This window comes from Phyllobates terribilis, unplaced genomic scaffold, assembly GCF_046119375.1.
Source record: "Phyllobates terribilis strain yellow unplaced genomic scaffold, ASM4611937v1 Scaffold_47__1_contigs__length_9908305, whole genome shotgun sequence".
In the NCBI taxonomy this organism is placed as follows: domain Eukaryota; kingdom Metazoa; phylum Chordata; class Amphibia; order Anura; family Dendrobatidae; genus Phyllobates; species Phyllobates terribilis.
Genome location: NW_027362807.1, coordinates 442288 through 468446, shown reverse-complemented (window position 1 = coordinate 468446; position 26159 = coordinate 442288). Strand labels below are relative to the sequence as shown.

General features: G+C 47.9%; 1 protein-coding gene across 1 annotated transcript in view; it reads right to left on the bottom strand.

The window, feature by feature from the left end:
* Positions 1-360: 360 nt before the first annotated feature.
* The window catches only part of LOC141191584 (uncharacterized), a 40027-nt gene continuing 14228 nt past the window's right edge, over positions 361-26159 (bottom strand). The window contains exon 4 of the mRNA XM_073661516.1: positions 361-1607. Coding sequence (XP_073517617.1) covers positions 811-1607 — 797 coding nt within the window. The 3' untranslated portion in view covers positions 361-810. The remainder of the gene's footprint in view (positions 1608-26159) is intronic.

Here is a 26159-nt window from a genome sequence, read left to right as displayed (position 1 = left end):
ATATATATATATATATATATATATATATACACCCCCCCAGCAACATTCGGACTATAAGACGCACCCCCCATTTTCCTCCAAACTTTTGGAGGAAAAAGGTGCGTCTTATAGTCTGAAAAATACAGTAAATACTGGAAAGGAGTTCTGTCTATTATAAAGAGGGTATATAAAATAGATATTCAGCCAGACCCAAAAAATGCCTATTAGGTATATTAGAGGATGATATGGAATTTGACCCAATTTCAATAGGGATTTCACATATTTTATTTCAAGCTAGGAAACATATTACATCCAACTGGATTAACCCCTTATCTCCAGAAATTAGTGAACTCAAAAATAGGATAAATAATATCAGATTAGAAAAAGGGGTATATAAAAAACAAAACTCAATGAATACATTTGAGAAAATATGGGGCTTATAGTTGGATACACCTGGAATGCCATCAAGGTTATTGTAGGAGAGACAATGACTTATGGAAGAAGGGGGGTATTGGCGAGGTCTAATGTTTCATTGTAATGTGTATTGGAATTCCTTAACATGTGGTATGGGTAATATAGCACATCTATATGTGTATAGGGATTATAATGTTTATTACAATATTATGGTTATATAAGAGATTTCAAGAATGTGGAATGTTAACTGTAAGATATAACTGCAAGTTATCAGACGGTAATGGGCAAGCTGAAAGGATATATAGGAGAGATGAATGTATGTGATCCCTATGGTATGTTATTTTATTATTGTATGTACTGGTTTCTTGTTTTGTAAAAAAAAAAAAATGAAAAAAATCTCAATAAAAATTTACTGGATTAAAAAAAAATAGAATAGGAAAAAGGCTTCTCCCCTGTGTGAGTTCTCTGGTGCTTAATCAAAGCTGTTTTTTGGTTAAAATATTTCCCACATTCTGAACATGAAAAAGGCTTCCCCCCTGTGTGGGTTCTCTGGTGCATAACCAAAGCTGATTTTTGGTTAAAACTTTTCCCACATTCTGAACAGGAAAAGGGCTTCTCCCCTGTGTGGGTTCTCTTGTCACTTTCAAGAATCATTTTACGATTAAAACATTTCCCACATTCTGAACAAGAAAAAGGCTTCTCCCCTGTGTGAATTCTCTTGTGACTATCAAGAATCATTTTACGATTAAAACATTTCCCACATTCTGAACAGGAAAAGGGCTTCTCCCCTGTGTGGGTTCTCTGGTGGCTATCAAGATGTGCTTTCCGGTTAAAACATTTCCCACATTCTGAACATGAAAAAGGCTTCTCCCCTATGTGGGTTCTGTGGTGGCTATTTAGATATGCTTTCTGGTTAAAACATTTCCCACATTCTGAACATGAAAAAGGCTTCTCCCCTGTGTGGGTTCTGTGGTGCTTAACCAAAGTTGATTTCTGGTTAAAACATTTCCCACATTCTGAACAGGAAAAGGGCTTCTCCCCTGTGTGGGTTCTCTGGTGGTTATTGTAGTGCCGGCGTCCCTGCCCTCTGCTAGGCAGGGACACTGTTCCCCTCACCGCTCTGCTCCGTGCCCGGCGTCCCTCTCCCGCTCTGCTGGCAGCGCGCGCTCCTTCCCGGCCACTGTGCTTAGGGCGCGCGCGCGCTCTCCCTCCCTCTTAAAGGGGCCGCGCGCGCCGTCCTAAGGAGTCCCCGGCCAATGGCCGGAGGACTTTACCATATATAAGGCACCTCCTCCAAAATGGAGGTGCCCGAGCAATGTTGTTTGCACCTGTGTCTCACCTGTGCTTCAGCCCTCAGGTCCCGTTGCCAGTTACCTGCCAGTTACCTGCCAGATTCCTGCCAGTTTGCTGTCCTAATCCTGCCTGATTTCCTGTTACCTGCCTGCCTGCCTGAGGTCCGACGGTCTGCCTTACAACCCCGGTCAGTCTGTTTAAGGACCAACTTGCCCGCTCACCTGGGAGCGCACCTCAGCTACCTGCCTGCTTGCCTGAGGTCCGACGGTCTACCTTGCAACTCCGGTCAGTCTGTCTATGGACCAGCTTGCCCGCTCACCTGGGAGCGCTTCTCCGTTACCTGCCTGTTTGCCTGCCCGGAGGCTCCGTTGTCACGTGCTGTGACCACCAGCTACTCCAGACTCTTGCCCGCTCACCTGGGAGCGCTTCTCCGCTACCTGCCTGCTTGCCTGCCCGGAGGCTCCGCTGTCACGTGCTGTGACCACCAGCTATTCCAGAGACTCTTGCCCGCTCACCTGGGAGCGCTTCTCCGCTACCTGCCTGCTTGCCTGCCCGGAGGCTCCGCTGTCACGTGCTGTGACCACCAGCTATTCCTGAGACTCTTGCCCGCTCACTTGGGAGCGCTTCTCCGTTACCTGCCTGCTTGCCTACCTGGAGGCTCCGCCGTCACGTGCTGTGACCACCTGCTATTCCAGAGACTCTCGCTTGCTCACCTGGGAGCACACATCCTCCATCTGCCTTGCTAGCCTACCTGGAGGTTCAGCCATCACAGGTCGTACCTACCCTTTATCCAGAGACTGCCCCGATCACTTGCCGTGACCTCCTGCCCGTACACCCAGAGACTGTCCCGGTCACCTGCTGTGACTGCCTGCCTGGTCGCCACCCGCTCCCTTACAAGGATCGCCCCCTTGTATAGTAGCCCAGAGGTTCCGCCTCCCAGACCCGTTACAGTTTGCTCGGGCCATGGAACCCGGTGGCACCCAAGCTCCCTCGCTCTCGGACCTGTGTCATGAACTGTCCCGTCAAAGGTCCCAACAGGAGTCCATCCTGGGTCACCTGCGGAATGTCAATACTCGCCTGGACACTCTGACTGCTCCACCAACAACCTCCGCCAGTGCCATGTCTCGCAATCCGGCAGCTCCGCTGTCCACTAACACCATGATTTCTTACCCCGGACCTCGGCTTTCTGCACCTCCTCGCTTCGGAGGCGACTCCGCCCAGGCTCGGGGCTTCATAAATCAGTGCACCCTGCACTTTGAACTATTGTCCCACCAGTTTAACTCCGACCGAGCCAAAATTGCATTCATCATGTCCCATCTCACCGGGGAGGCCCTGGCCTGGCTAAATCCTCTATGGGAGAGAGGAGACCCCCTGGTGTCCAACTTGCCTGCTTTTCTCACGGCTTTCCGGAAAGTCTTCGACGAACCCGGACGGAAGACCTCATCCGCATCATCATTGCTACGCCTCCGTCAGGAAAGCCTCACCGTGGGCCAATATGCCATACGGTTCCGTACCCTTGCCTCGGAGCTGGCCTGGGATAACGACGCTCTGGTTTCCGTCTTCTGGGAGGGTCTGTCCGGCCGTATTAAAGATAAACTTGCCGGTCGGGACATTCCTACCACTCTCGATGACTTAATAACTCTTGCCACCCGGATTGACCTACGGTTCCAGGAGCGTGCCAGAGAGGTCACCCGTGAGAGGAGGTTACCACGTCTAGCTCCTACTTTTCAGAAACCCGTCACTCCTTCTGTCTCTAACCAGGTACACCCTCCTGAGCCTATGCAGGTCGACCAGACCAAGATGGTCAAGACCCATCAGGACTTACGCCGTGCCGAGGGGACCTGCTTCTACTGTGGCAGTAAGGAGCACCGGATCCGTGCCTGCCCGGAGAGGTCGGGAAACGCCTGTGTCTAGGTTCGCTCAGAGAGGTCCACCTAGACAAGAATAAATCCTCTCCATCCCTGCTGTTGTCAGTTTCAATCGTCTACGGGGAGAACCGTTATTTCGAACTAGCCCAACTGGACTCTGGAGCAGCCGGGAATCTTATTTCACAGTCCCTGGTAGAGAAATACCGCATCCCCACCAAACCTCTGGCTGTACCCTTGTCTGTTGCTGCCGTGGATGGGGGGCTCTTACCACGCCCCATCCAACTCATCACCGAATCCATTACTCTGCAGGTGGGAATGCTGCATTCTGAAAGTATCTCCTTCCATGTTCTGCCTGGACTCTCTCACGCCCTCTTGCTAGGTCTACCTTGGCTCCAGAGACATGCACCCGTGCTTGACTGGCAGACCGGAGAAGTCCTTCGCTGGGGACAGGGCTGCCATAAGACCTGTCTGGTTCCCGTTCATCCCGTCTGTCCTTCTCCTACCCCAGCTAATCTACCTGGACTTCCGATTCCTTATTGGACTTATGCTGATGTCTTTAATAAAAAGGAGGCAGAGACACTACCCCCTCATAGACCATACGACTGCCCTATCGACCTGTTACCTGGTACTTCTCCTCCCCGTGGGCGTATTTATCCATTATCCGCTGCTGAGACCCGGTCGATGTCCGAATATATTGAGGAGAATCTGGCCAGGGGATTCATCCGGAAATCTACCTCCCCGGCGGGAGCAGGCTTCTTTTTCGTCAAAAAGAAGGACGGCTCTCTCCGTCCCTGTATAGACTATAGAGGCCTTAACCAGATCACGGTGAAGAATAAGTACCCCCTTCCGCTCATTCCGGAGTTATTTGATCGTCTGAGGGGGGCTAGAATCTTCACCAAACTGGACCTCCGTGGGGCGTACAACCTGGTTCGTATCCGTCAGGGGGATGAATGGAAGACGGCATTCAACACCCGGGACGGCCACTATGAATATCTGGTAATGCCCTTTGGCCTCTGTAACGCTCCTGCCGTCTTTCAAGAGTTGGTCAATGACATCTTCCGGGACCTTCTCTACTCCTGCGTAGTGGTGTACCTGGACGACATCTTGGTCTTCTCTCCGGATCTCCAGACTCACCGGAGGGACGTTCGTCAGGTCCTGCTCAGGCTCAGGCAGAACCATCTCTACGCTAAATTTGAGAAGTGCCTCTTTGAGCAGACCTCGCTTCCGTTTCTGGGCTACATTATCTCTCAGACCGGCCTACAAATGGATCCTGAGAAACTGTCTGCCATCGAGAAATGGCCCCGACCAGAGGGGTTGAAGGCTATTCAACGGTTCCTGGGCTTCGCCAACTATTACCGCCTCTTCATACCGCACTTCTCTTCCCGGACTGCCCCAATTTCCGCGCTCACCCGTAAGGGTACTAATCCCAAAGAGTGGCCACCCGAAGCAGAGGAGGCCTTTCTTTCCCTAAAACAGGCCTTCTCTTCCGCCCCGGTGCTGCATCGCCCGGACGGCAACAAGCAGTTCTTCCTGGAAGTTGACGCCTCCTCCTCTGGAGCCGGAGCGGTTCTTACTCAAAAATCATCTTCCGGGAGAATGGTAACTTGTGGCTTCTTCTCCAAACTCTTCTCCTCTTCTGAGCGCAACTATTCCATAGGAGACCGAGAGTTATTGGCCATCAAGCTGGCGTTGGAGGAGTGGCGTTACCTACTCGAGGGGGCTCTTCACCCGGTAATAATTTACACTGACCACAAGAACTTGGCTTACCTCCAGCATGCCCAGAGACTGAACCCGCGCCAAGCCCGGTGGTCCTTGTTTTTTGCTCGCTTTGATTTTGTTCTTCATTTTCGCCCGGCTGACAAAAACGTCAAAGCAGACGCCTTGTCCCGATCCTTTCTGGTGTCCGATCTCGAGGAAGAACCTAAACATATCATCGATCCCGCCAGAGTAATGCAGGTGGCTCCCGTGAGTCTAAATCGTCTCCCTCCCGGTAAGACGTTTGTTTCAGTACCTGATCGGGAGAAGATCCTACACTGGGGCCATTCGTCTAAACTAGCTGGCCAAGCCGGTCAGAAAAAGACCCTCCAGCTTATTGCCCGGCACTATTGGTGGCCTACCCTGCACAAGGACATAATAGACTTTGTTTCTGCCTGTGTGTCCTGCGCCCGCAACAAAGTCCCGAGACATCTGCCAGCCGGACGCCTCCTTCCGCTTCCTGTACCTGCTGCCCCCTGGCAGCATATAGCGATGGACTTTATAACTGATCTCCCCGTCTTTGCCGGTTGTACGGTCATTTGGGTGGTCGCTGACCGCTTTTCCAAGATGGCTCACTTTATTCCCCTGCCAGGTCTTCCGTCTGCACCCGAGCTGGCTAAAGACTTTATCCGCCACATCTTCCGTCTTCATGGCCTGCCCCTCCACATCATGTCGGATCGTGGGGTACAGTTCACCTCACGTTTCTGGAGAGCCACTTGTAAACTACTAGACGTCACCCTGGACTTCTCTTCCGCTTACCACCCACAGTCCAATGGTCAAGTGGAGCGGATCAATTAGAACCTGACCAGTTACCTCCGGCACTTCGTTAATGCCCACCATTCTGACTGGGTGGATCTCCTACCATGGGCCGAGTTCTCTTATAATAATCACGAGAGCGAATCCTCCTCCAAATCCCCGTTTTTTGTAGTCTTTGGTCAGCATCCTCGGATTCCTTTTCCTGTCTCCACCTCTGTGGACAACCCGGCTGCGGAATCTCTCGTTAGCAAATTTTCCTCCATATGGGAGAGTACCCGGTCCGCACTCCTTCTGTCATCCGAGCGTATGAAAAGACACGCTGACAAAAAACGCCTGGATCCTCCACAATTTCGTCCAGGAGATAAAGTCTGGCTCTCATCTAAATATGTTCGACTCAAGATACCTTCTTACAAGTTAGGGCCTCGGTTCATCGGTCCTCTGGAGGTCATCAGTCAGATCAACCCGGTGGCCTATAAATTGAAACTCCCGGCCAACTTACGGATCCCTAACTCCTTCCATGTATCTCTCCTCAAACCCGTGGTGCTTAACTCTTTTTCCAAGTCTACAGGTACGCCTCCTGCTCCAGTTTCTGCTGAGGACGAGTTTGAGGTAGAGAACATTCTTGCCACCAAAAGGGTAAGAGGAAAGACCTTTTTTCTGGTAGATTGGAAGGGGTTTGGTCCTGAGGAGAGAACGTGGGAGCCCCGGGAGAACATCCATGCCCCTCTCATCCTAGCTAAATTTCTATCTGGCCTAAAAAAGGGGGGGCCTAAAGGGGGGGGTACTGTAGTGCCGGCGTCCCTGCCCTCTGCTAGGCAGGGACGCTGTTCCCCTCACCGCTCTGCTCCGTGCCCGGCGTCCCTCTCCCGCTCTGCTGGCAGCGCGCGCTCCTTCCCGGCCACTGTGCTTAGGGCGCGCGCGCGCGCTCTCCCTCCCTCTTAAAGGGGCCGCGCGCGCCGTCCTAAGGAGTCCCCGGCCAATGGCCGGAGGACTTTACCATATATAAGGCACCTCCTCCAAAATGGAGGTGCCCGAGCAATGTTGTTTGCACCTGTGTCTCACCTGTGCTTCAGCCCTCAGGTCCCGTTGCCAGTTACCTGCCAGATTCCTGCCAGTTTGCTGTCCTAATCCTGCCTGATTTCCTGTTACCTGCCTGCCTGCCTGAGGTCCGACGGTCTGCCTTACAACCCCGGTCAGTCTGTCTAAGGACCAACTTGCCCGCTCACCTGGGAGCGCACCTCAGCTACCTGCCTGCTTGCCTGAGGTCCGACGGTCTACCTTGCAACTCCGGTCAGTCTGTCTATGGACCAGCTTGCCCGCTCACCTGGGAGCGCTTCTCCGTTACCTGCCTGCTTGTCTGCCCGGAGGCTCCGCTGTCACGTGCTGTGACCACCAGCTATTCCTGAGAGTCTTGCCCGCTCACCTGGGAGCGCTTCTCCGTTACCTGCCTGCTTGCCTACCTGGAGGCTCCGCCGTCACGTGCTGTGACCACCTGCTATTCCAGAGACTCTCGCTTGCTCACCTGGGAGCACACATCCTCCATCTGCCTTGCTAGCCTACCTGGAGGTTCAGCCATCACAGGTCGTACCTACCCTTTATCCAGAGACTGCCCCGATCACTTGCCGTGACCTCCTGCCCGTACACCCAGAGACTGTCCCGGTCACCTGCTGTGACTGCCTGCCTGGTCGCCACCCGCTCCCTTACAAGGATCGCCCCCTTGTATAGTAGCCCAGAGGTTCCGCCTCCCAGACCCGTTACAGTTATTTAGATGTGCTTTTCGGTTGAAACATTCCCCACATTCTGAACATGAAAAAGGCTTCTCCCCTGTGTGAGTTCTCTGGTGATTAACAAAAACTGATTTCTGGTTAAAACATTTTCCACATTTGGAACAAAAAAATCTATTGTCCGCTGTGTGTATTTTTTGATGTTTTAGAATAGACTTTTCGAGGGTAAAACTATTTCCATTTTCTGAACGTGAAAATGATTTCTTTCCTTTATGAGCAGTTTGTTTTTTAATGCTTATTTTATTTTTATTTTCCTTAGTAGTTGGTAATGAATCGTAAGACAGGATCTGTTTCAAAGGATCAGATGACAGATCTTTGTTGTGAAGGGATGATGGTATATCTGGAGTAATGGCATTCACTTCAATTGTATCCTGTGGGATCTCAAGATCATCAGATTTAAAAATCTCCTGTCCCTCTGATCTTCTGGTACAGTCATCTGCCAAGAAAAAAACAATTATTAATTTTGAATAAAATATCCTTGAAATTTATATTTTTGAACATTTCTACTTAAAATGTCTAAACACACACATCCCTGGGCTACATGCTAATCCAGGGAAATGAAGAGATATATGCTCAAGTTTAAATATTCCTCTATTTTTTAGATTTGTGTCTAATAAAATTGATTTTTAAACTTGAGCATATATCTCTTCATTTTCCCGGACTAGCATGTAGCCCAGGGATGTGATTGATTTAGAAGTGGTATGCAATCTTTATTTATTTTTCTATGGGATTCTTGTGTTAATTGTGCTTAAAATGTCTGTAGAAATGGGAAGTTATTGACAGAATGACATTTCACAGTCTAATAGAAAACCTCATAGGATGAACCAGTAGAGCGTGGTGTCCAACTATTCATTCTGCCTCCAAAATATGGAATAAAAAGCCAAACAATGTTATGTAGTGTAGGGTTCGGTACTCACTTAGCCACGTTAGAGGTAGGCACGGGACACTGTCTCTTTAAAAATGTCCAAGGCAGGTTTATTATGCTGCATAAACCGCACTTCCAGAAGTAAGCAAAAGAAAACCTTGTCCGGCACAGTGTAACAAAACAGAAAGGGAACAGTCCATCCAATATGGCGGATTCACCCGCTCACGGTCAGTGTCTTTTTACCCTCAAACACTCTGGAGGTCTCCACACCTCTAGCCACAGACACTGAATGAGACACTTGGTCTCCATTTTATACACACGCCCTGGGGATATGTGAGCAGCCAATCCCCCCCCATCTCTTATGACTGCACAAAAAAAACGGCCCTGATACGCCCTATTAAAACTATCAGCACTATGTGTGCTGGAGCATGCTTTCCCGATTTCACATCACTGAAGCTGCCAACTTCAGGGACACATATCTTCCCTCAAGGACATGTCCGGCGGCCCTCTTACAGCAGGCAAAAATGATACCAATAAAAATTCCACATTATTAGATTCTCAAAGAGTCTTGAGAATCAACATGGCTTCTGTGGCGCCCCTGCGGGTTCAGTTGCCACAGAGGTACTGCATCTCACCCAGAGGTGTGGTACCCCACTCTCAGGTAAGGTGGGAGTACAACCCGGGACCCACACACACGCATCCAATACACTCCACTTCAGTAGGGAAGGGCGAGATTGCTCCTAAGGGAGAGCACAGTTCCTGGTCCCTAGCTGGAGGGTGGAACCATGTAGTGGGTATGGGAAGTAGATCAAGGGAGCACCGACAGAAGGAGTATAAGAAGTAGGGGAACCATCTAGAAGGAGTTCAGTCAGTCCAGTTCAGAGGAGAGAGAGTTGGGAGCAGGAGCTCAGGTCAGAGGAGTGGAGAAAGGAGCAGGGCCCAGTCTGAGAGGCCCAGGAGGAGAGACTAAAGAGAAGAGAGGAGCGGTGAGGAGGGCTCCAAGAGGAAGTGAGGGGATCCCAGGGGCACGGAGAGTGCGGATGCCACCTGTGCACCCGAATCTACACGGACGTGGAGGGATCAGGCCGCAGAGAGGGGACTGGCCCCTAAACTAGTAGAGAACAACCAGGCTCAGCTAGATAACCGGAGGCTGCTGCATTTTCAAGGTGCTGCAGCCAACAACCACAATTACATCGCCGAAAAGGTGGCCACATAGGGTCCAGGGGATTGCACGTCGCCCGACAAGACCCGAGGCTACTGACTTGGGACATTGATTGTGAGGCGCAGGGCAGGAGGGTGAGAGCCAGCGCAGTGAGACAACCAGGAAAGGTACATAGATCGGGGTCCCGTGCAAGTTATCCTGAAATACCTGAGAGTTTGCTGGATCACTACCCCGGAGGACACAGGACGGTATGGGCGGTTATAATCAGGAAAGTGCAACCTGAGGAACTTAACAACTGTGAGTAAAATCTGAAGACTGCACCCCACTGTGTCCTTGAATAATTGCTGCACCATCACCAGCCCTGCACTACACTGCACCAACAAACATCTACCTCATAAAATCCCCATCTACTGCCCTGGAGCTAAGCTCTGCCTGTGGAGAGCTGAACCAACTCTGCTGCGTCACCATCAGCTCCAGAGGATCTGCACCGCAGCGGCGGCTCCATATAGCCGCATACCATAGGTGGCGTCACGAACGTTATTTCTAAAAACTTTATTCCCCTTTTACTTTTCCCCTTTAATTGACCACCCTGGGTCACGGACCGGGTCACCGCCACAGTGACCTCTCCCAGCATCGACCAGGACGGCTACCTAGTAGCCTACAGCCCAGGGGGCGCGTCACTTCCATAAACCAATCCAGCAATATCCACTCTCCCAAAGTCAGATCTCCCCTCACTTCTGAGCCTTGCAGTGCGTCCAAAACACATTCAGCATCCATGTATTTGACATTACTATAGTGAGAAGAACCCACTTAATTTACGGTGTGTGTCTCCTGGAGCACAATCTGGGCACTATGTGTTGGGCAATAAAATGGCAACTGTGCAATTTTCACTCTCTAACATTCATTGTGTGCTAATTTCTGGAAAGTGACTGTGGAATCAAAATAATCGCTACGTCTATATATTAATTCACTGAGGGCTATAATTTCCAAAATAGTGTCACTTTATGGGGATTTCTACTGCTCTGGTTTTCTACCATTTTGTTATATTAGGGCTTCCGCAAATGGTGTGACCCATCTCCTCTTGGATCTGCTCCTGTAATGTCTGCTTCTCTCACCAGGAGCTGCTTTATTCATCCTGCAGGCGGCGCTGGTGATGTTGGAGACGTCAGAACCAGAAGCTCTGGGCGGTGCAGGCTCTGTCCAGCCACTAAGATTAGGGTTGCTGGGACCAGTAGTACCATCCAGTCTGGCAGTATGGGTGTGTGTGCTGTCCAGCTGCAGTAATCTGCTCCCTGCTTCAGCCATTTGGAGAGCACCGCACCCTACTAAAGCTGGAAGCATATTGCCGGAAGCTGCCAGATACAGCCTTGTTCTCCTCTGGTTCAGTCCCCTGTGCTCAGCTCCCGGCTTGTGTATTTGTTCCCTGTTGTGACCTCGGCCCATTTACTGACTACTCTTGTGTCTTCTGATTTTGTATTTTCTCTGCCCTCCTGGTTCTGACCCGGCTATCTGACTATTCTTCTTGACGTTAAAGGGTGATGAGCAAGGCAATCCCTGGGATCTGGAGTAGATGACGCCAAGCCTGTTCGTGGTGGCCATCTTTTGAGCTGCCAGGTGACCATGAACAGTGTCCCCAATACATTGTGTCTGCAAACTATTCCAGCAAGATCTGCATTCAAATAGCTAAATGGCGCTCCTTCCCTTCTTAACCTGCCATGCGCCCACACAGTAGTGTACAACCATATATAGGGTATTGTCAGATTCAAAAGAAGTTGGAAAATAATCTGTAAGGTCCATTTGTTTCCTATTATCCTTTGTGAAGAATTCCAAAGTTATCACCACATAAAGTGACACACGTCAGATTTCAAAAATGGGGCCTGATTAGGAACACAAAACTGGCTGCAGGAAGGGGTTAAATCAGAGTATTTTTGGCACTAACTACTGTAGTCAAAAACTGTGACTATAGACAATAAAGCATCTACTGAAATAATCAAACCTAACAGTCTCCATCAGTAAAAAATGAATAACTAGTGGTGAAACCTCTCTGGGGTAATTGGAGTATGGGGCTCGGTGGCTCTTGGCCATCTAAACTATGATAATGGCCAATATTTTCTGTCAGACGAGTTTCAAGAAGAAATATTAGACATTGAAGGAGAACTTTTTATAATAGTGCGGAGCTGAGGTGTCTTAAATTTAGACCTCGGGCATTGGGAAGACGTAATGGAGACCTTCTTTTAAAGACTACCAGGGCCAATCCCACCACATTAAAGCTATCATACAAAATGAACCTGGAAAAAAATACAGAATAAAAGATAAGTTACATCCCTAACAACAACGTATTTATCAGGGGAGAGAACTTCAGATCTAAACCGGAGTCACACTCATTTGTGGTGGACCATTGGAGCTACTATGAGTACTGACCAGGAGAGTAGAGAAAGTATTAGTGCCCCCATTTCAGGAGAGATTGTGCAGTAATCAGAATTCTTTAGGATTGAAAACATAATGGAATTTATGATGTGAAGTGAATCCATGAAACCAGGGCTCGAGCCATGCCAACACATCTCCTGCAGACGTGAATAAATGTATATTACAGCCGTCAGCCACGCACAGCTTAGAGATATATCATGGCACGGGTGTAATGTTTTTTATGTAGTTTATCGCAATACTATTTGAAGTTAGTTGGTTTGATAAGAAACTGAAAAGTCAGGATAAAGGGAAACTCTGTTGTTATTGTACAGAAATTCACACGTGTTCCTCACTGCACATTTAATGTTGTCAATCATAAAAGTGAAGTTTGGCCAGAAAGACTGGACCTGGTCTTGTAGGGACCATATGAGCACATTCAGCAGCACAGAAGGGAGAGAAGGTAGATTCATCCAATAACATATCAGGGTTCTAGGAAGCCAACAGCATCATTACCCTCCGCTTTCTCTTACAGGTCCATTATAATTTCTCTTCAAGTGATTTTCTCACTTGTCAGCACATTCTACGTACGTTGCCATTTGGCTTTGTAGTTTACAGATCTGGGCAGGTAACGGTCAGCGTCTTCTAATCCCAGGGGGTAGGTGGATCCTCCAGGTTGTAAGTTCTACAGAAAAGGTCTTTTACAATTACACAAAGTAATGTGAACATTTTTGGATGGACTAAAATGTTGTGATCTAGAGGTAAAATGGTGATCACACGATTGTGATACGGCCGGACTACACCACCGATAAAACAGCCACAGACGGGGACTGAGAAGAATCGGTGACTTCTCTGCATTTAGTGGTCACTACTCACCTGGGTAGTCATATGTAGGAATCTCCTCTTTACACCGCTCATCACCCCTCACATATGCCTCTATAGTATTAATATGGGTTAGATCTTCACCCTGAAACAAATATTGTAAAACTCACAGACAGATGAGAAGTCCCATCTATGATCAGCTCTAATCCTGCCATCTCCACCGTTCTCATTACACAAGTATAAAACACATAATAATGGTGGATAAAACAAGACTGAACACAAGACCTTCACAGCCGTCTACACATCATAGGGGAGATCTCATGACACCTTCTCTCCATCTACCTGATGATCCTGAGGAACATTGGGATCTTCTTGTTTACAGTCCTGTGGAAGAAGAGGACGGGGACAGCTCTCTGGTGTTGTCCTCTTACTGGATAGATCTGGAGGAAACACATACAGGGACTGAATTCATTCTTTACATACAGATAATTATGGGGCGTGTGTATTTAGTCCTGTCTATTACCTGGTGATGGGAGGGTATGGGGAACCTCCATCATGACGTCCTTGTACAGATCTTTGTGTCCTTCTAAATACTCCCACTCCTCCATGGAGAAATAGACAGCGACATCCTGACACCTTATAGGAACCTGACATATACAATGATACCGTCATCCCCCCGATCCCTTCATAGCGTTACTGTATAATGTCCCAGCATTCCCAGCAGTGTCACCTCTCCAGTCAGCAGCTCAATCATCTTGTTCAAGTTCTAGGATCTTCTGGTCATTGATGTCCTCATGTATCAGGGGGTGAGGTGGGGGCCTGTGATTGAGCTCAGGGGTCTTCCCCGTCCTCACCTCTCCAGTTCTGTCCATCTTTTATTCCCATAGATAAGAATGATGTAATGTGACATCATCAGAATCTCTCACCTCTCCAGTAAGCCGGAAGAGGATCTCTAGGGTGAGGTGTAATATCCTCTCCGCCATCTTGTCTCTGTCCATATCCATCCTTGATAGGTGATTCAGAAAAATTCTCTTAATATAGAATATCTTCACTGAGAGGATCTGATATTGTAAGGACCTGAATGAGAAGAAGATGAGCCGATGGAACATCGTAAAGAATTCTGTGTATTAATACAATTACTGGAGACAATAAGGGAAATATATCAGGAGATAGAATGTGTAGATGTTGTATTCGCTAATCTTTTATGGAGTGGAATATAAGTTGATTGGCTGACTTAGACATCTCCTCCATACTTCCAATCACTGGCTAAGTTGGCCACTGTTTCAGTAAGAATCACCCAGAAACCCAATCAGCAATGGTATTTTTATTATTTTTACAATATTCTGCTTTTGTCCCTGACATACTAATAAAACCTATATATTTTAGGCCACAGACAACAAGCAGTTTCTTCCTCGGAGTCTGCAGCTGAATACGTTTCTTATAGACTCATCTTCCATAACGCTAATTCTCGTCATATACATTACACGTGACATGAGAAATAACAACTTCATGATGAGGATGAGATCCTCATCTTCTAATACGGCTCTAGAAACAAATTTGACCAGAGTCCGTCACTAACTACATCATCACTGACTGTCTATATGAATGTTTCCCGTCTTTCCCAGGTTGTGATCTTTTATCACGTTAGATCTCATTTATAAGAGCTTGTTTGTAAGAACACAGACAGGAGTTATTTGATGCTAAAGTCTCCTTGTACAGTGTTTTTTTTCCTGGATATTATGTTTCTTTTAGCATTTTTATGTTGGCTCCATATATTACATGAAAAACAGTAAAAAAAAGAAAACCAAGTGTAAAAACATAAAATAAAATTAAGGGATGGCGGCACTGTGGGATCATTATATTGTATGTGGGGGGATGGTGGTATTATGGGAATATTATTATTGTATATGGGGGGTTGGCGGTACTGTGACAACATTATACTGTATGTGGGAAGATTGCGGCACTGTGGGTACATTATACTGTATGTGGGAAGATGGCGGTACTGTGAGAACATTATAGAGTGTGAGGAAATAGAGGTACTATGAGAGCAGGGGTGGATTAAGATTAGCAAGGGCCCCGGGCAGTTTAGAAGGCGCGGGCCCCCCCCCTCCCACACACACACACCTGATGTATCACGTAACATGTCACATGATCCCCTGTGATAGATCATGTGATAGTTCACGTGAAATTAATTTGGCACAATATTAATTATAATAATTTTTTTTAGGCTGTGTGCCCACTACGCGCTTTTTAAGCATTTCCGCAGCGGCAATTCCGCTGCAGAAACGCTTAAAAAAAAACGCTTGGTACAATGCCTGCCATGTCCCCAATGATAATCTGCTTGTGCTGAGCACATGCTGCGGAAATTTCTGCTGCGGATTAGCATTGTGGAAAAATCCACAGCACTACCAATTATTTTGCGGAAGCACAGCGCTTTCGCCGCCATTGACTTGCATTGGAACACATGGAATCCGCATCACTGCATCTGTACATGCAGAATCCATGCGTTTCAATGTGCGGATGGTACTCAGGTTTGGAGAAGAGGAGACTCTCCTCCGGACCCGGGTACCACGGAACCTGTAAAAAAAGAATAAAATAAAAAATAAATATCATACTTACCTTCTGATGGCCCCCGGTGTCTTTATCCGCTGCGTCCTGGCTTGCCGGCAGCTCACGATGGTCTGAAAAGGACCCGCCGTGACGTCATTTAGTCATGTGATGGGTCACGCGACCGCTGACGTCGGCAGGCTATCAGAAGGTAATTGTATATTTATGTTTTACCATTCTTTTACGGTCACACTATATAAATCCATGCCGGTTGCATGGATTATATAGTGTGACCAAGTTGTCAAGCACTTTCCAAGTGATGCTAAAATCGCTTGTCAACCCGCATGCAGAAATGCATGTGAAGAACGCTTCACATCCGCATGTCCCTGGCAGGAGAAACGCATGTACAATCCGCATGCGTTTTTTCTGCCAGGGAGATGCAGAAACGCTCAAAAAAAATCCGGAGCATTTCTGCATCGTGGGCACATATCCTTACATTAATTGTATGTCTCAATATTGAGCACACGTAGCCATCTATACACAGCAGGAAGCCGCACGTACCCATCTATACACGGCGGGAGGCCACACGTAGCCATCTATACACGGCGGGAGGCCGCACGTAGCCATCTATACACGGCGGGAGGCCACACGTAGCCATCTATACAAGGCGGGAGGCCGCACGTAGCCATCTATACACGGCGGGAGGCCGCACGTAGCCATCTATACACAGCAGGAGGACGCAAAAAGCCATCTATACACGGCGGGAGGCCGCACGTAGCCATCTATACACGGCAGGAGGCCGCATGTAGCCATCTATACATGGCGGGAGGCCGCACGGCGCCCCCCCAGAGACAGCAGGAGGCCGCACAGCGCCATCTATACTCAGCAGGAGGCCGCACGCAGTCACGCACACACACACACACACAAACATATACATACACGCATAAACACATTTGAAACACAAAAATACATATAAACAGACATCACACAATGATATTTGCCTGCACACACACATACACACACACAGAGACACACACACAGACACACACACACAGAGACAGACACACACACACACAGACACACATACACACACACAGACACACATACTCACCATCCCCCGGCTCGGCTCCAGCCCTCCTGGCTCCTGCTCCTCTCCGGTGGTAAGTAGCAGTGCAGGCCGGGCACGCACTGCGTGACGTCACAGCTAGGAGACACGGCCGCGCACAGGGCTGTGTCTCCTAGCTGTGACGAGGCCGGGCTAGAACAGGGAAGTTAACTGCTGCAGTGCTGGCCCGGCCGAAGAGCCCAGATTGCCCTCATTATAATCCGCCTATGTATGAGAGCATTATATTGAGAGGCTTAATGACCGCAGTCGCTCCTGCGACCTGGCCCAGCCAACACCAACCCCTGCTTCAGCTGGATGTGTGTTCTCGGACTGACATTCCGCTGAAGTGCCACAATACACGCTGCTGACCTATCAGAGGCCAGCAGCTGACATCGGCATGTACGTCATTAGGGGCTGAAGTCAGCTGGCAGCTCCAGAAAAAAGACACCGTGAGGCGAGGGAGTGGAGAGAAGCTGAGTATAATGTTTTTTTTTTTTTTAAATCAGCGAGTACACGATGCCCTTGGCCACACTACTACATGTAAGAGTATGGGCTGTGCATTATACTACATGGATGACTGTGGGCTGTGCATTATACTACATGTACGGACTGTGGGCTGTGCATTATACTACATGTATGACTATGGGCTGTGCATTATACTACATGGATGACTATGGGCTGTGCATTATACTACATGGATGACTGTGGGCTGTGCATTATACTAGATGTGTGGACTATGGGCTGTGCATTATGCTACATGTATGGACTGTGGGCTGTGCATTATACTACATGTATGACTATGGGCTGTGCATTATACTACATGTAAGAGGATGGGCTGTGCATTATACTACATGTACGGACTATGGGCTGTGCATTATACTACATGGATGACTATGGGCTGTGCATTATACTAAATGTGTGGACTATGGGCTGTGCATTATACTACATGTATGGGCTGTGCATTATGCTACATGTATGGGTTGTGCATTATACTACATGTATGGACTATGGGCTGTGCATTACACTACATGTATGGACTATGGGCTGTGCATTACACTACATGTATGGACCATGGGCTGTGCATTACACTACATGTACAGACTCTGGGCTGTGCATTATACTACATGTATGGACTGTGGGCTGTGCATTATACATGTACGAACTATGGGCTGTGCATTATACTACATGGATGACTATGGGCTGTGCATTATACTACATGGATGACTATAGGCTGTGCATTATACTGTATGGAGGATTATGGGGAGTGCATTATACTTCTGTTATGGGGCCCCATCACTTCTATGTTCGCCCCTGGTGAGTGTAATAGTTTATTTTTTTTCTGTACACTAAAGAACAGAGGCAGAATGGAGGACATATACCAGGTTGGGGTCAAGGATAAGGGACATACATGTACACTGGGTACGGAAAGTATTCAGACTCCTTTAAATTTTTCACTCTTTGTTTCATTGCAGCCATTTGGTAAATTCAAAAAAGTTATTTTTTTTTCTCATTAACCCCTTTACAACCCAAAGTGGTTTGCACGGTAATGACCAGGCCAATTTTTACAATTCTGACCACTGTCACTTTATGAGGTAATTACTCTGTAACACTTCAAGGGATCCCCCTGATTCTGAGATTGTTTTTTCGTGACATATTGTAATTCATGATTGTGGTAAAATTTCTTCGATATCACTTGCGATTATTTGTGAAACAAACAGAAATTTGGCAAAAATTGTGAAAATTTTTCAATTTTCAAAATTTAAATTTTTATGCCCTTAAATAAGAGATATGTCACACAAAATAGTTAATAAATAACATTTCCCACATGTCTACTTTACATCAGCACAATTTTGGAACCAAAATTTTTTGTTAATTAGGGAGTTATAAGGGTTAAAAGTTGACCAGCGATTTCTTATTTTTCCAACAAAATTTACAAAACCATTTTTTTAGGGACCACAACACATTTGAAGTCACTTTAAGGGGTCTTTATTAGAGTTGAGCCACCCCTGTAGTGTTCGGGTTCGGTTCGTCGAACACCGGTATGGTCGCCGAACTGTTCGTCGAACACCATTAAAACCAATGGCAGGCAAACAAAAAGACATAGAAACACATAGAAAACACCTTCAAAGGTGTCCAAAAGCTGACAAACTGCTCAGAAGACACAACTAACACATGAAAAAGTGACAAGTACATATAGTCATGCGAAAAGAAAAGAGGTGGAGGAGTAAAAGGAGGAGGAGACACAGATATAGGCATGTCATGCCCTTCTAAAATCAAGAAAGGCTGGAGTAAAAATCTAAAATCAGCCTACCAACACCCAAACGTCGTGACAAGAAAATTAAAAAAATAAATATCTTTAGGTAGAATGGCGGCTCCATTCAGAACACTTTCCTTACAAGACGTAGTGGTATCCCCGTTGAGAGTCGTGCCAAAAACGGAACCCAATACATTCGGACTAATCCACCATTTGTCATATCCAAGGGGCAGGTCAGTAAACGACAACATCTACACAGAACCAAGTACAGTAGTATATACTGTACATCCTTTGACAAGGCAATCAGGTGGGTCAAGAAGTTTGGAAGGGGCACCCTAATGGCCAAAACAGACATTGAGGGGGCGTTCTGGTTACTTACTACCTGTGCCTATGAATAGTGTCCGCCTATTGGGCTGCTTCTGGGAAGGAGCATACTATATAGATCGCTGTTTGCCCATGGGGTGCCCCAGATCCTGCTCACTATTTGAGGTGCTTAGTTGCTTCCTCGAATGGGTCGTCATGGACTTTTCTAAGGGGGCATATATTATCCATTAGCTCGACGACTTCTTGTGCCTGGGCCCAAAAGATTTGCCACAGTGTAAATACACGTGGTAGTCCACCTGTGAGAAGGAGAGAGCTGGAGGGAGAGCGGACACCACAGAGCCGAGGGGTTAGATGGAGAGCGGAAGAAGGAAAGAGGGCAAAGGAGGTAAGGGAGTACGGTGGAAGGCCGACCTGAGCTCCCCCACGTTCCTCCTGCTGTGGGGGAACAGCCCCGGGAAGAAAAGCCGCTTGCACATCCCTTTGAGGTTACGGGCACGAGCGGGCAGAGGGACTACGCTGGAGTGCGAAGCCGACACGCCTGCCCGTGCAACCTCCGTGTCGCTGGGTTTGTACCAGAGCCGCGGTGGACCCTGATGGCCAGTCCCACTCTCCTAATACTGGTGCCTGTCCACTGGTGGGTCGAGACCCCCTGCGGTGGAGGCAGGTCTAAGTTCTGTAATATGAATGAGTACACTTTAAATCCTTTTACAAGGATCTATTGGCGGGCAAGTCTGGTGCCAGCAGCCGCGGTAATTCCAGCTCCAGTAGCGTCCACTAAAGCTGCTGCAGTTAAAAAGCTTTTATAAGGATCGAGTTTGGCGGTCCACCGCAAGGCGTGCTACCGCCAGTCCCAGCCCCTTTTCCTTGGGGCGCCTCCCCGATGCTCTTCACTGAGTGTCCCGGGGCCCGAAGCGTTTCCTTTGAGAAAATTAAGTGTCCAAACCACAGGTGGTGTAGCTTGCTTAACAGCTGGGCTACTCCGCTGACTAGCAGACACTGCTACTAGGCCCAAAGTATTGCCTGGGCTAGATGCAGTTAAAAATTGTTATTAGATACAAAGGCGGTGTAGCTTGCTTCAGATGGGCTACTCCGCTGACTACGAGACACTGCTACTATCCCAAAATGATTGGCTGGGTTAGATGCAGTAAAAAATTGTTATTAGATACACAGGCGGTGTAGCTTGCTTCACAGCTAGGCTACTGCGCTGACTAGCAGACACTGAAGCTTTGGAGCAGACCTCTGATTCCCAGGCTATAGTATGAGTAAACTGCTCTTCAGACTCAACCATATGTGTTACCCCAAGCCATAGTGTATGTAGTTTCTTACGGTTAAAAGGTGGGGGGGAGCGACCCGACCCACCTGGAATTGACGATGCCAACGTCATGTAAAACACAGCAAGGGGACTCCAAAAAGAGTCTCCATTTTTTCCAAAAATTGTGGCACAGACACCACTTAAGTGGCATCAATTGCCCCAGAGTTGCTTAAAATGGTTGGTGAGGTGATTTTCCCAAATCCTCAAGCTTTTAGTCTCCACAGGATGACACAGGGGTAGAAAAGTCCTTGCGGATCCATGATTTGTTCAACTTTATGAACGTGAGTCTGTCTACATTGTCAGTGGACAGCCGCGTGCGCTTATCTGTCAGCACACCACCAGCAGCGCTGAACACACGTTCAGAGAGAATCCTGGCTGCGGGGCATGACAAGATCTCCAAGGCATGAGTGGCGAGTTCAGGCCATTTTTCCAGATTGGAAGCCCAAAATGAGCAAGGGTCCAGTGACACAGTCATGGCTTCGATGTTCACTTGGAGATACTCCTATACCATCCTCTCTAGGCGTTGACTATGTGTCAGACTTCTTGTCTCCTGTGGCCTTGCAAAGGATGGTCTAAAAAAATTGGTGAAACGATTCCACAAAATTGCTGTTACCAGCAGATACGGTGTTACTGTTACGGTTTGAGTGATGAAGACTCGACAGTCCCACGGTTGGCAAGTTAGAACTGTGAGATTCACTACGTGCACCACTGGTGTTTTGTGGAAAAGGGCCTGTAAGATTTTGTAACAGCCTCTGCTGATACTCCTGCATGCGTGAATCCCTCTCTATGGCAGGAATTATTTCGGAAAATTTACTTTTGTACCGTGGATCTAAGAGTGTGGCAACATAGTAGTCGGGATTACTTCGAATTCTGACAATCCGAGGGTCATGTTGCAGGTACTGCAGCAAGAAAGCACTCATGTGTCTTGCGCATCCAGGAGGACTAAGTCCTTGTGGTGTTGGTGGTGAGGTAATAATCATGCTTCCTTCCTCTGCCGTCTCCCCCCAACCTCACACTCCTATACTTAATCCCCCTCCTCTTATCCCACCACTTAACTCCGAATTCTGTTTAACGTGTGCTCCAGCATGTAAATGACCAGAATAGTCATCTTGATAATGGCATCCTCAGCACTAAACATCTTCATCGCCGGTGCTGCCACAATCGCTGCAACAAGTGCAGAGTTGAATTCCACCGTGTCAGCACGTTGCATTTCAGCCGGTGAACTGGCAGGCCCAACGACTTCTGTAGAGATGTAAGTCGTTGAGCTGCGAGATGCGAACGGCGGAAGTGAGCACACAGCGACCGTGCCCTCTGCAGAAGGCCATCTAGTCCGGGATAGTGGGCTAAAAATTGCTGGACAATCAGGTTCAACACATGAGCCATACAAGGCACGTGTGTGACATTGCCCCGGCGAAGGGCCGCACCCAGGTTTGCAGCATTGTCTCACATGGCCTTCCCTGGCTGCAGGTCCAGTGGAGCCAACCATTCATAAAACTCGGTCTCCAGAGCTGACCACAACTCCTCAGCTGTGTGACTCACACTTCCCAGACATTTCAAAGTAAACACCGCCTGATGCCGTTGAGCCCTGCTGCCAGCATAGTAAGGAGGTGTTCAGGATTCTTTCTGCGCAGTTAGAACACGGGCAGCATTACCAGACAGGCTTTGGGTGGAGGTGGAGGACCGAGAGGAGGCTGAGGAGGCAGAAGCAGTGGAGGAACTTCTAGATAAAAAGGATTGATGCACAACTCGTGGGGATGGCAAGACTTGGACAGCAGCCCCTTGTCCTGCTGTCACCATAGTTACCCAGTGCCCAGTCAGCGACATGTAACGCCCCTGTCCATGCCTACTCGTCCAAGTGTGTGGTGAAATGCACCCTGTCACACACAGAGTTTCTCAAAGAAGCCGTGATGTTGTGTGCGACATGCTGGTGTAGCGCAGGCACACCTTTCTTTGAGAAGTAGTGGCGACTGGGCATCTGGTACTGGGGCACTGCGACGGACATAAGGTCTCGAAAATCCTCTGTGTCCACCAGGCGGAAAGGCAGTATTTCTGTAGCCAACAGCTTGCAGATGGTGAAATTCAACCTCTTAGCTTTGTCATGGCTAGGAGGAAATGGTCTTTTACTTGTCCACATCTGAGGGACCGAGGGCTGGCTGTTGTGATTAGACGGGGTTGAGTAGGGTGTCCCCGGCAAACTGCCGGTCTGTGAGGAAGATGCAGGCGGACATGTTAGGTTGCCTTGATCCAAAGATGGTGCTCTTGATGTCGGAGAGGGCTCAACACCAGCTGGTCTTTCCACTTCCAAATGAACTGATGACCTGCCAATCACACTGGCTGTTGCGGGTAAAGAGGTGGCAGGTCTGCGTCCAAACACATGTGTGACTGTTGTCCCCCCAGTCACAGAGGATGAAGAGGCCACGGATGCACCAGATGGGGCAGACGGTGGTTGGCCCGGCCTGCTAGGCCGCATTGTAGCACAGCGAGCTTCCCACTGCAACTTATGCTTCATATCCATGTGACGGTTCATGCATGAAGTACTCAAACTATGGATTTTTTGGCCTCTACTTAGCTTTTGGTGACAACTGTTACAGATAACATGAGTTGGGTCATCCTTATCGATCTGAAAAAATGCCCAGGCTATGCAAGGCTTAGAGCCCATGCGACATGAAGAGCCACCACGACTTGAGGTCAGAGGCAGAGTTGTGGTTGAGGATGCAGTTGTTGACGTGCTTCCAGTACTCCGTCTCTGTCCAGGAAGGCGCAACCTAACCTCGTCGTCAATAGCATCCTCCTCCACCTCCTCTGCTGACCTCATCGACTGGCTGACTGTGGGTTGACAGTAAGTGGGATCTCCAACCTCGTCATCATCACCCTGTGTGTTCTCACACCCGTCGTCCTCAGAGCCAACCTCTTCCTGCCCTAACCGAAAAGTCAAGTTGTCGCTCCAATCAGGTATCTGAGTCTCATCATCGTTTTCCTCATAAACTCCACCAACAGGAGTTACAGTTTTGGAACGAGGGTCTACATTATGCTCAGAACCTTCTTCATCTGGGCCTGGATCCGACTCATAAACATTCTGGGCATCAGTGCAGATCATTTCCTCGTCTGGATTCACAGAAGCTCTGGAGCAGACCTCTGATTCCCAGGCTATAGTATGAGTAAACAGCTCTGCAGACTCAACCATCTGTGTTACCCCATACTCAGACGGGCAGCTGTAGACTTGGGAGCTGTGAGGAAGCAAGTTCGATTGGGGTGACACCTCTGAGGACTGGAGTATTTGTGATGTTGAAGTTGAGGTGGAGGAGAGCCCACTTGAAGGAGCACTTGATATCCGTTGAAGCACCTGCTGTTTTTGTGCCTCATCTGGAATTTGTAGCGATGGGCGTGTTCGTAAGAAAGGGATCGTATCACATTGTCCGCTAAAAGAAGTAGACATTTTAGTTTGGCTGGAAGATGGTCTTTCTTCTGCAGATGTTACTGTTGCTTTAACACCTACCCCACGGACACAAGTTTTTTTTTCACTTTCCAACACGCCTATTCCCCTTTCCACCAGCAGCAGGCCTTTTGCCACTCATTTTGGTGGTTAACTAATTGGCAACTCTGTAGTTGTTTGCACAAAAAACGATGGATGGCAACCGAGCAGAGCTGAGTGGCCAAACTGTGGTACTAGCCCAAAAGGATTGGCTGGGTTAGATGCAGTAAAACAATTTCATTAGATACACAGGAGGTGTAGCTTGCTTCACAGGTGGGCTACTCCGCTGACTACGAGACACTGCTACTATGTCCAAAAGGATTTACTGGGCTAGATGCAGTAAAAAATTGTTATTAGATACACAGGTGGTGTAGCTTGGTTCAGATGGGCTACTCCAATGACTAACAGACACTGCTACAGGCCCCAAAGGATTTACTTGGCTAGATGCAGTAAATAATTGTTATTTGATACACAGGTTTTGTAGCTTGGTTCAGATGGGCTACTCCAATGACTAACAGACACTGCTACAGGCCCCAAAGGATTTACTTGGCTAGATGCAGTAAATAATTGTTATTTGATACACAGGTTTTGTAGCTTGGTTCAGATGGGCTACTCCAATGACTAACAGACACTGCTACAGGCCCCAAAGGATTTACTTGGCTAGATGCAGTAAATAATTGTTATTTGATACACAGGTTTTGTAGCTTGGTTCAGATGGGCTACTCCAATGACTAACAGACACTGCTTCAGGCCCAAAAAGATTTACTGGGCTAGATGCAGTAAATAATTGTTATTTGATACACAGGTTTTGTAGCTTGGTTCAGATGGGCTACTCCAATGACTAACAGACACTGCTACAGGCCCAAAAGGATTTACTTGGCAAGATGCAGTAAAAAAATGTTATTAGATACACAGGTGGTGTAGCTTGGTTCAGATGGGCTACTCCAATGACTAACAGACACTGCTTCAGGCCCAAAAAGATTTACTGGGCTAGATGCAGTAAAAAATTGTTATTAGATACACAGGTGGTGTAGCTTGGTTCAGATGGGCTACTCCAATGACTAACAGACACTGCTACAGGCCCAAAAGGATTGGCTTAGCTACATTTAGCCAAATGCTGTGAAAAACACTGGCACAGCACTGGCACAGACCTGCCTGGCAAAAAGTGCTAGGAACTGCTGTAACCTAGCCCTCAAAAGGGCTGCAATTACAACTAGTCCCTACTCCCTAAACCTCCCTCTCTATTTAACAGGAAATTCGCTCCCAATTCACACAGTTATACTGTATAGCTCCCACAGCAGCAGTGGTGCCGTCTAACACTCAGCTGCAGCAGTGAGAAAATGGTGGCGACGGGGAAAATGGCTGGGTCTTACAGGGCAAGGACATGTGACATACACAGCCAATGACACATGCCCTTGCTTGTGTGAAAAAAAAGCACTTCGCTGCGTGTGTGCGCTGCTGATAGGCTGACAGACTGCACCGCGCCACTGTAAATGTGGGAAAGAAAAAAAAATGGAGATCGGCTTTATTTCTGCAGAGATCCATCCCCTGCCCACTCTACACTGAAACTGTCTATTAACATTGATTAACAGTATTACCATGAAAAAATCCAGTTACGCTTTTGGTGCACGAACAGTTATCAAACATAACCTCGAACAGCCGAATTTTTTGCAAATCGTTCGGGTTCGTCGAACGGCTCGAAGACTGCCCAAAACAGCTCGAATTTGAGATTGGCAAACAGTTCGAGTCGAACACCACTCATCTCTAGTCTTTATGACAAAAAATACCCAAAAGTGACACCATTCTAAAAACTGCACCCCTCAAGGTGCTCAAAACCACATTCAAGAAGTTTATTAACCCTTCAGGTGCTTCACAGGAATTTTTGGAATGTGGAAAAAAAAATTAACATTTAACTTTTTTCACAAAAATGTTACTTTAGACCCATCTTTTTTTTTATTTTCGCAGTGATAACAGGAAAAAATAGACCCCAAAATTTGTTGTGCAATTTCCCCTGAGCATTGGGTCGTCATAGCAACATCCTAGA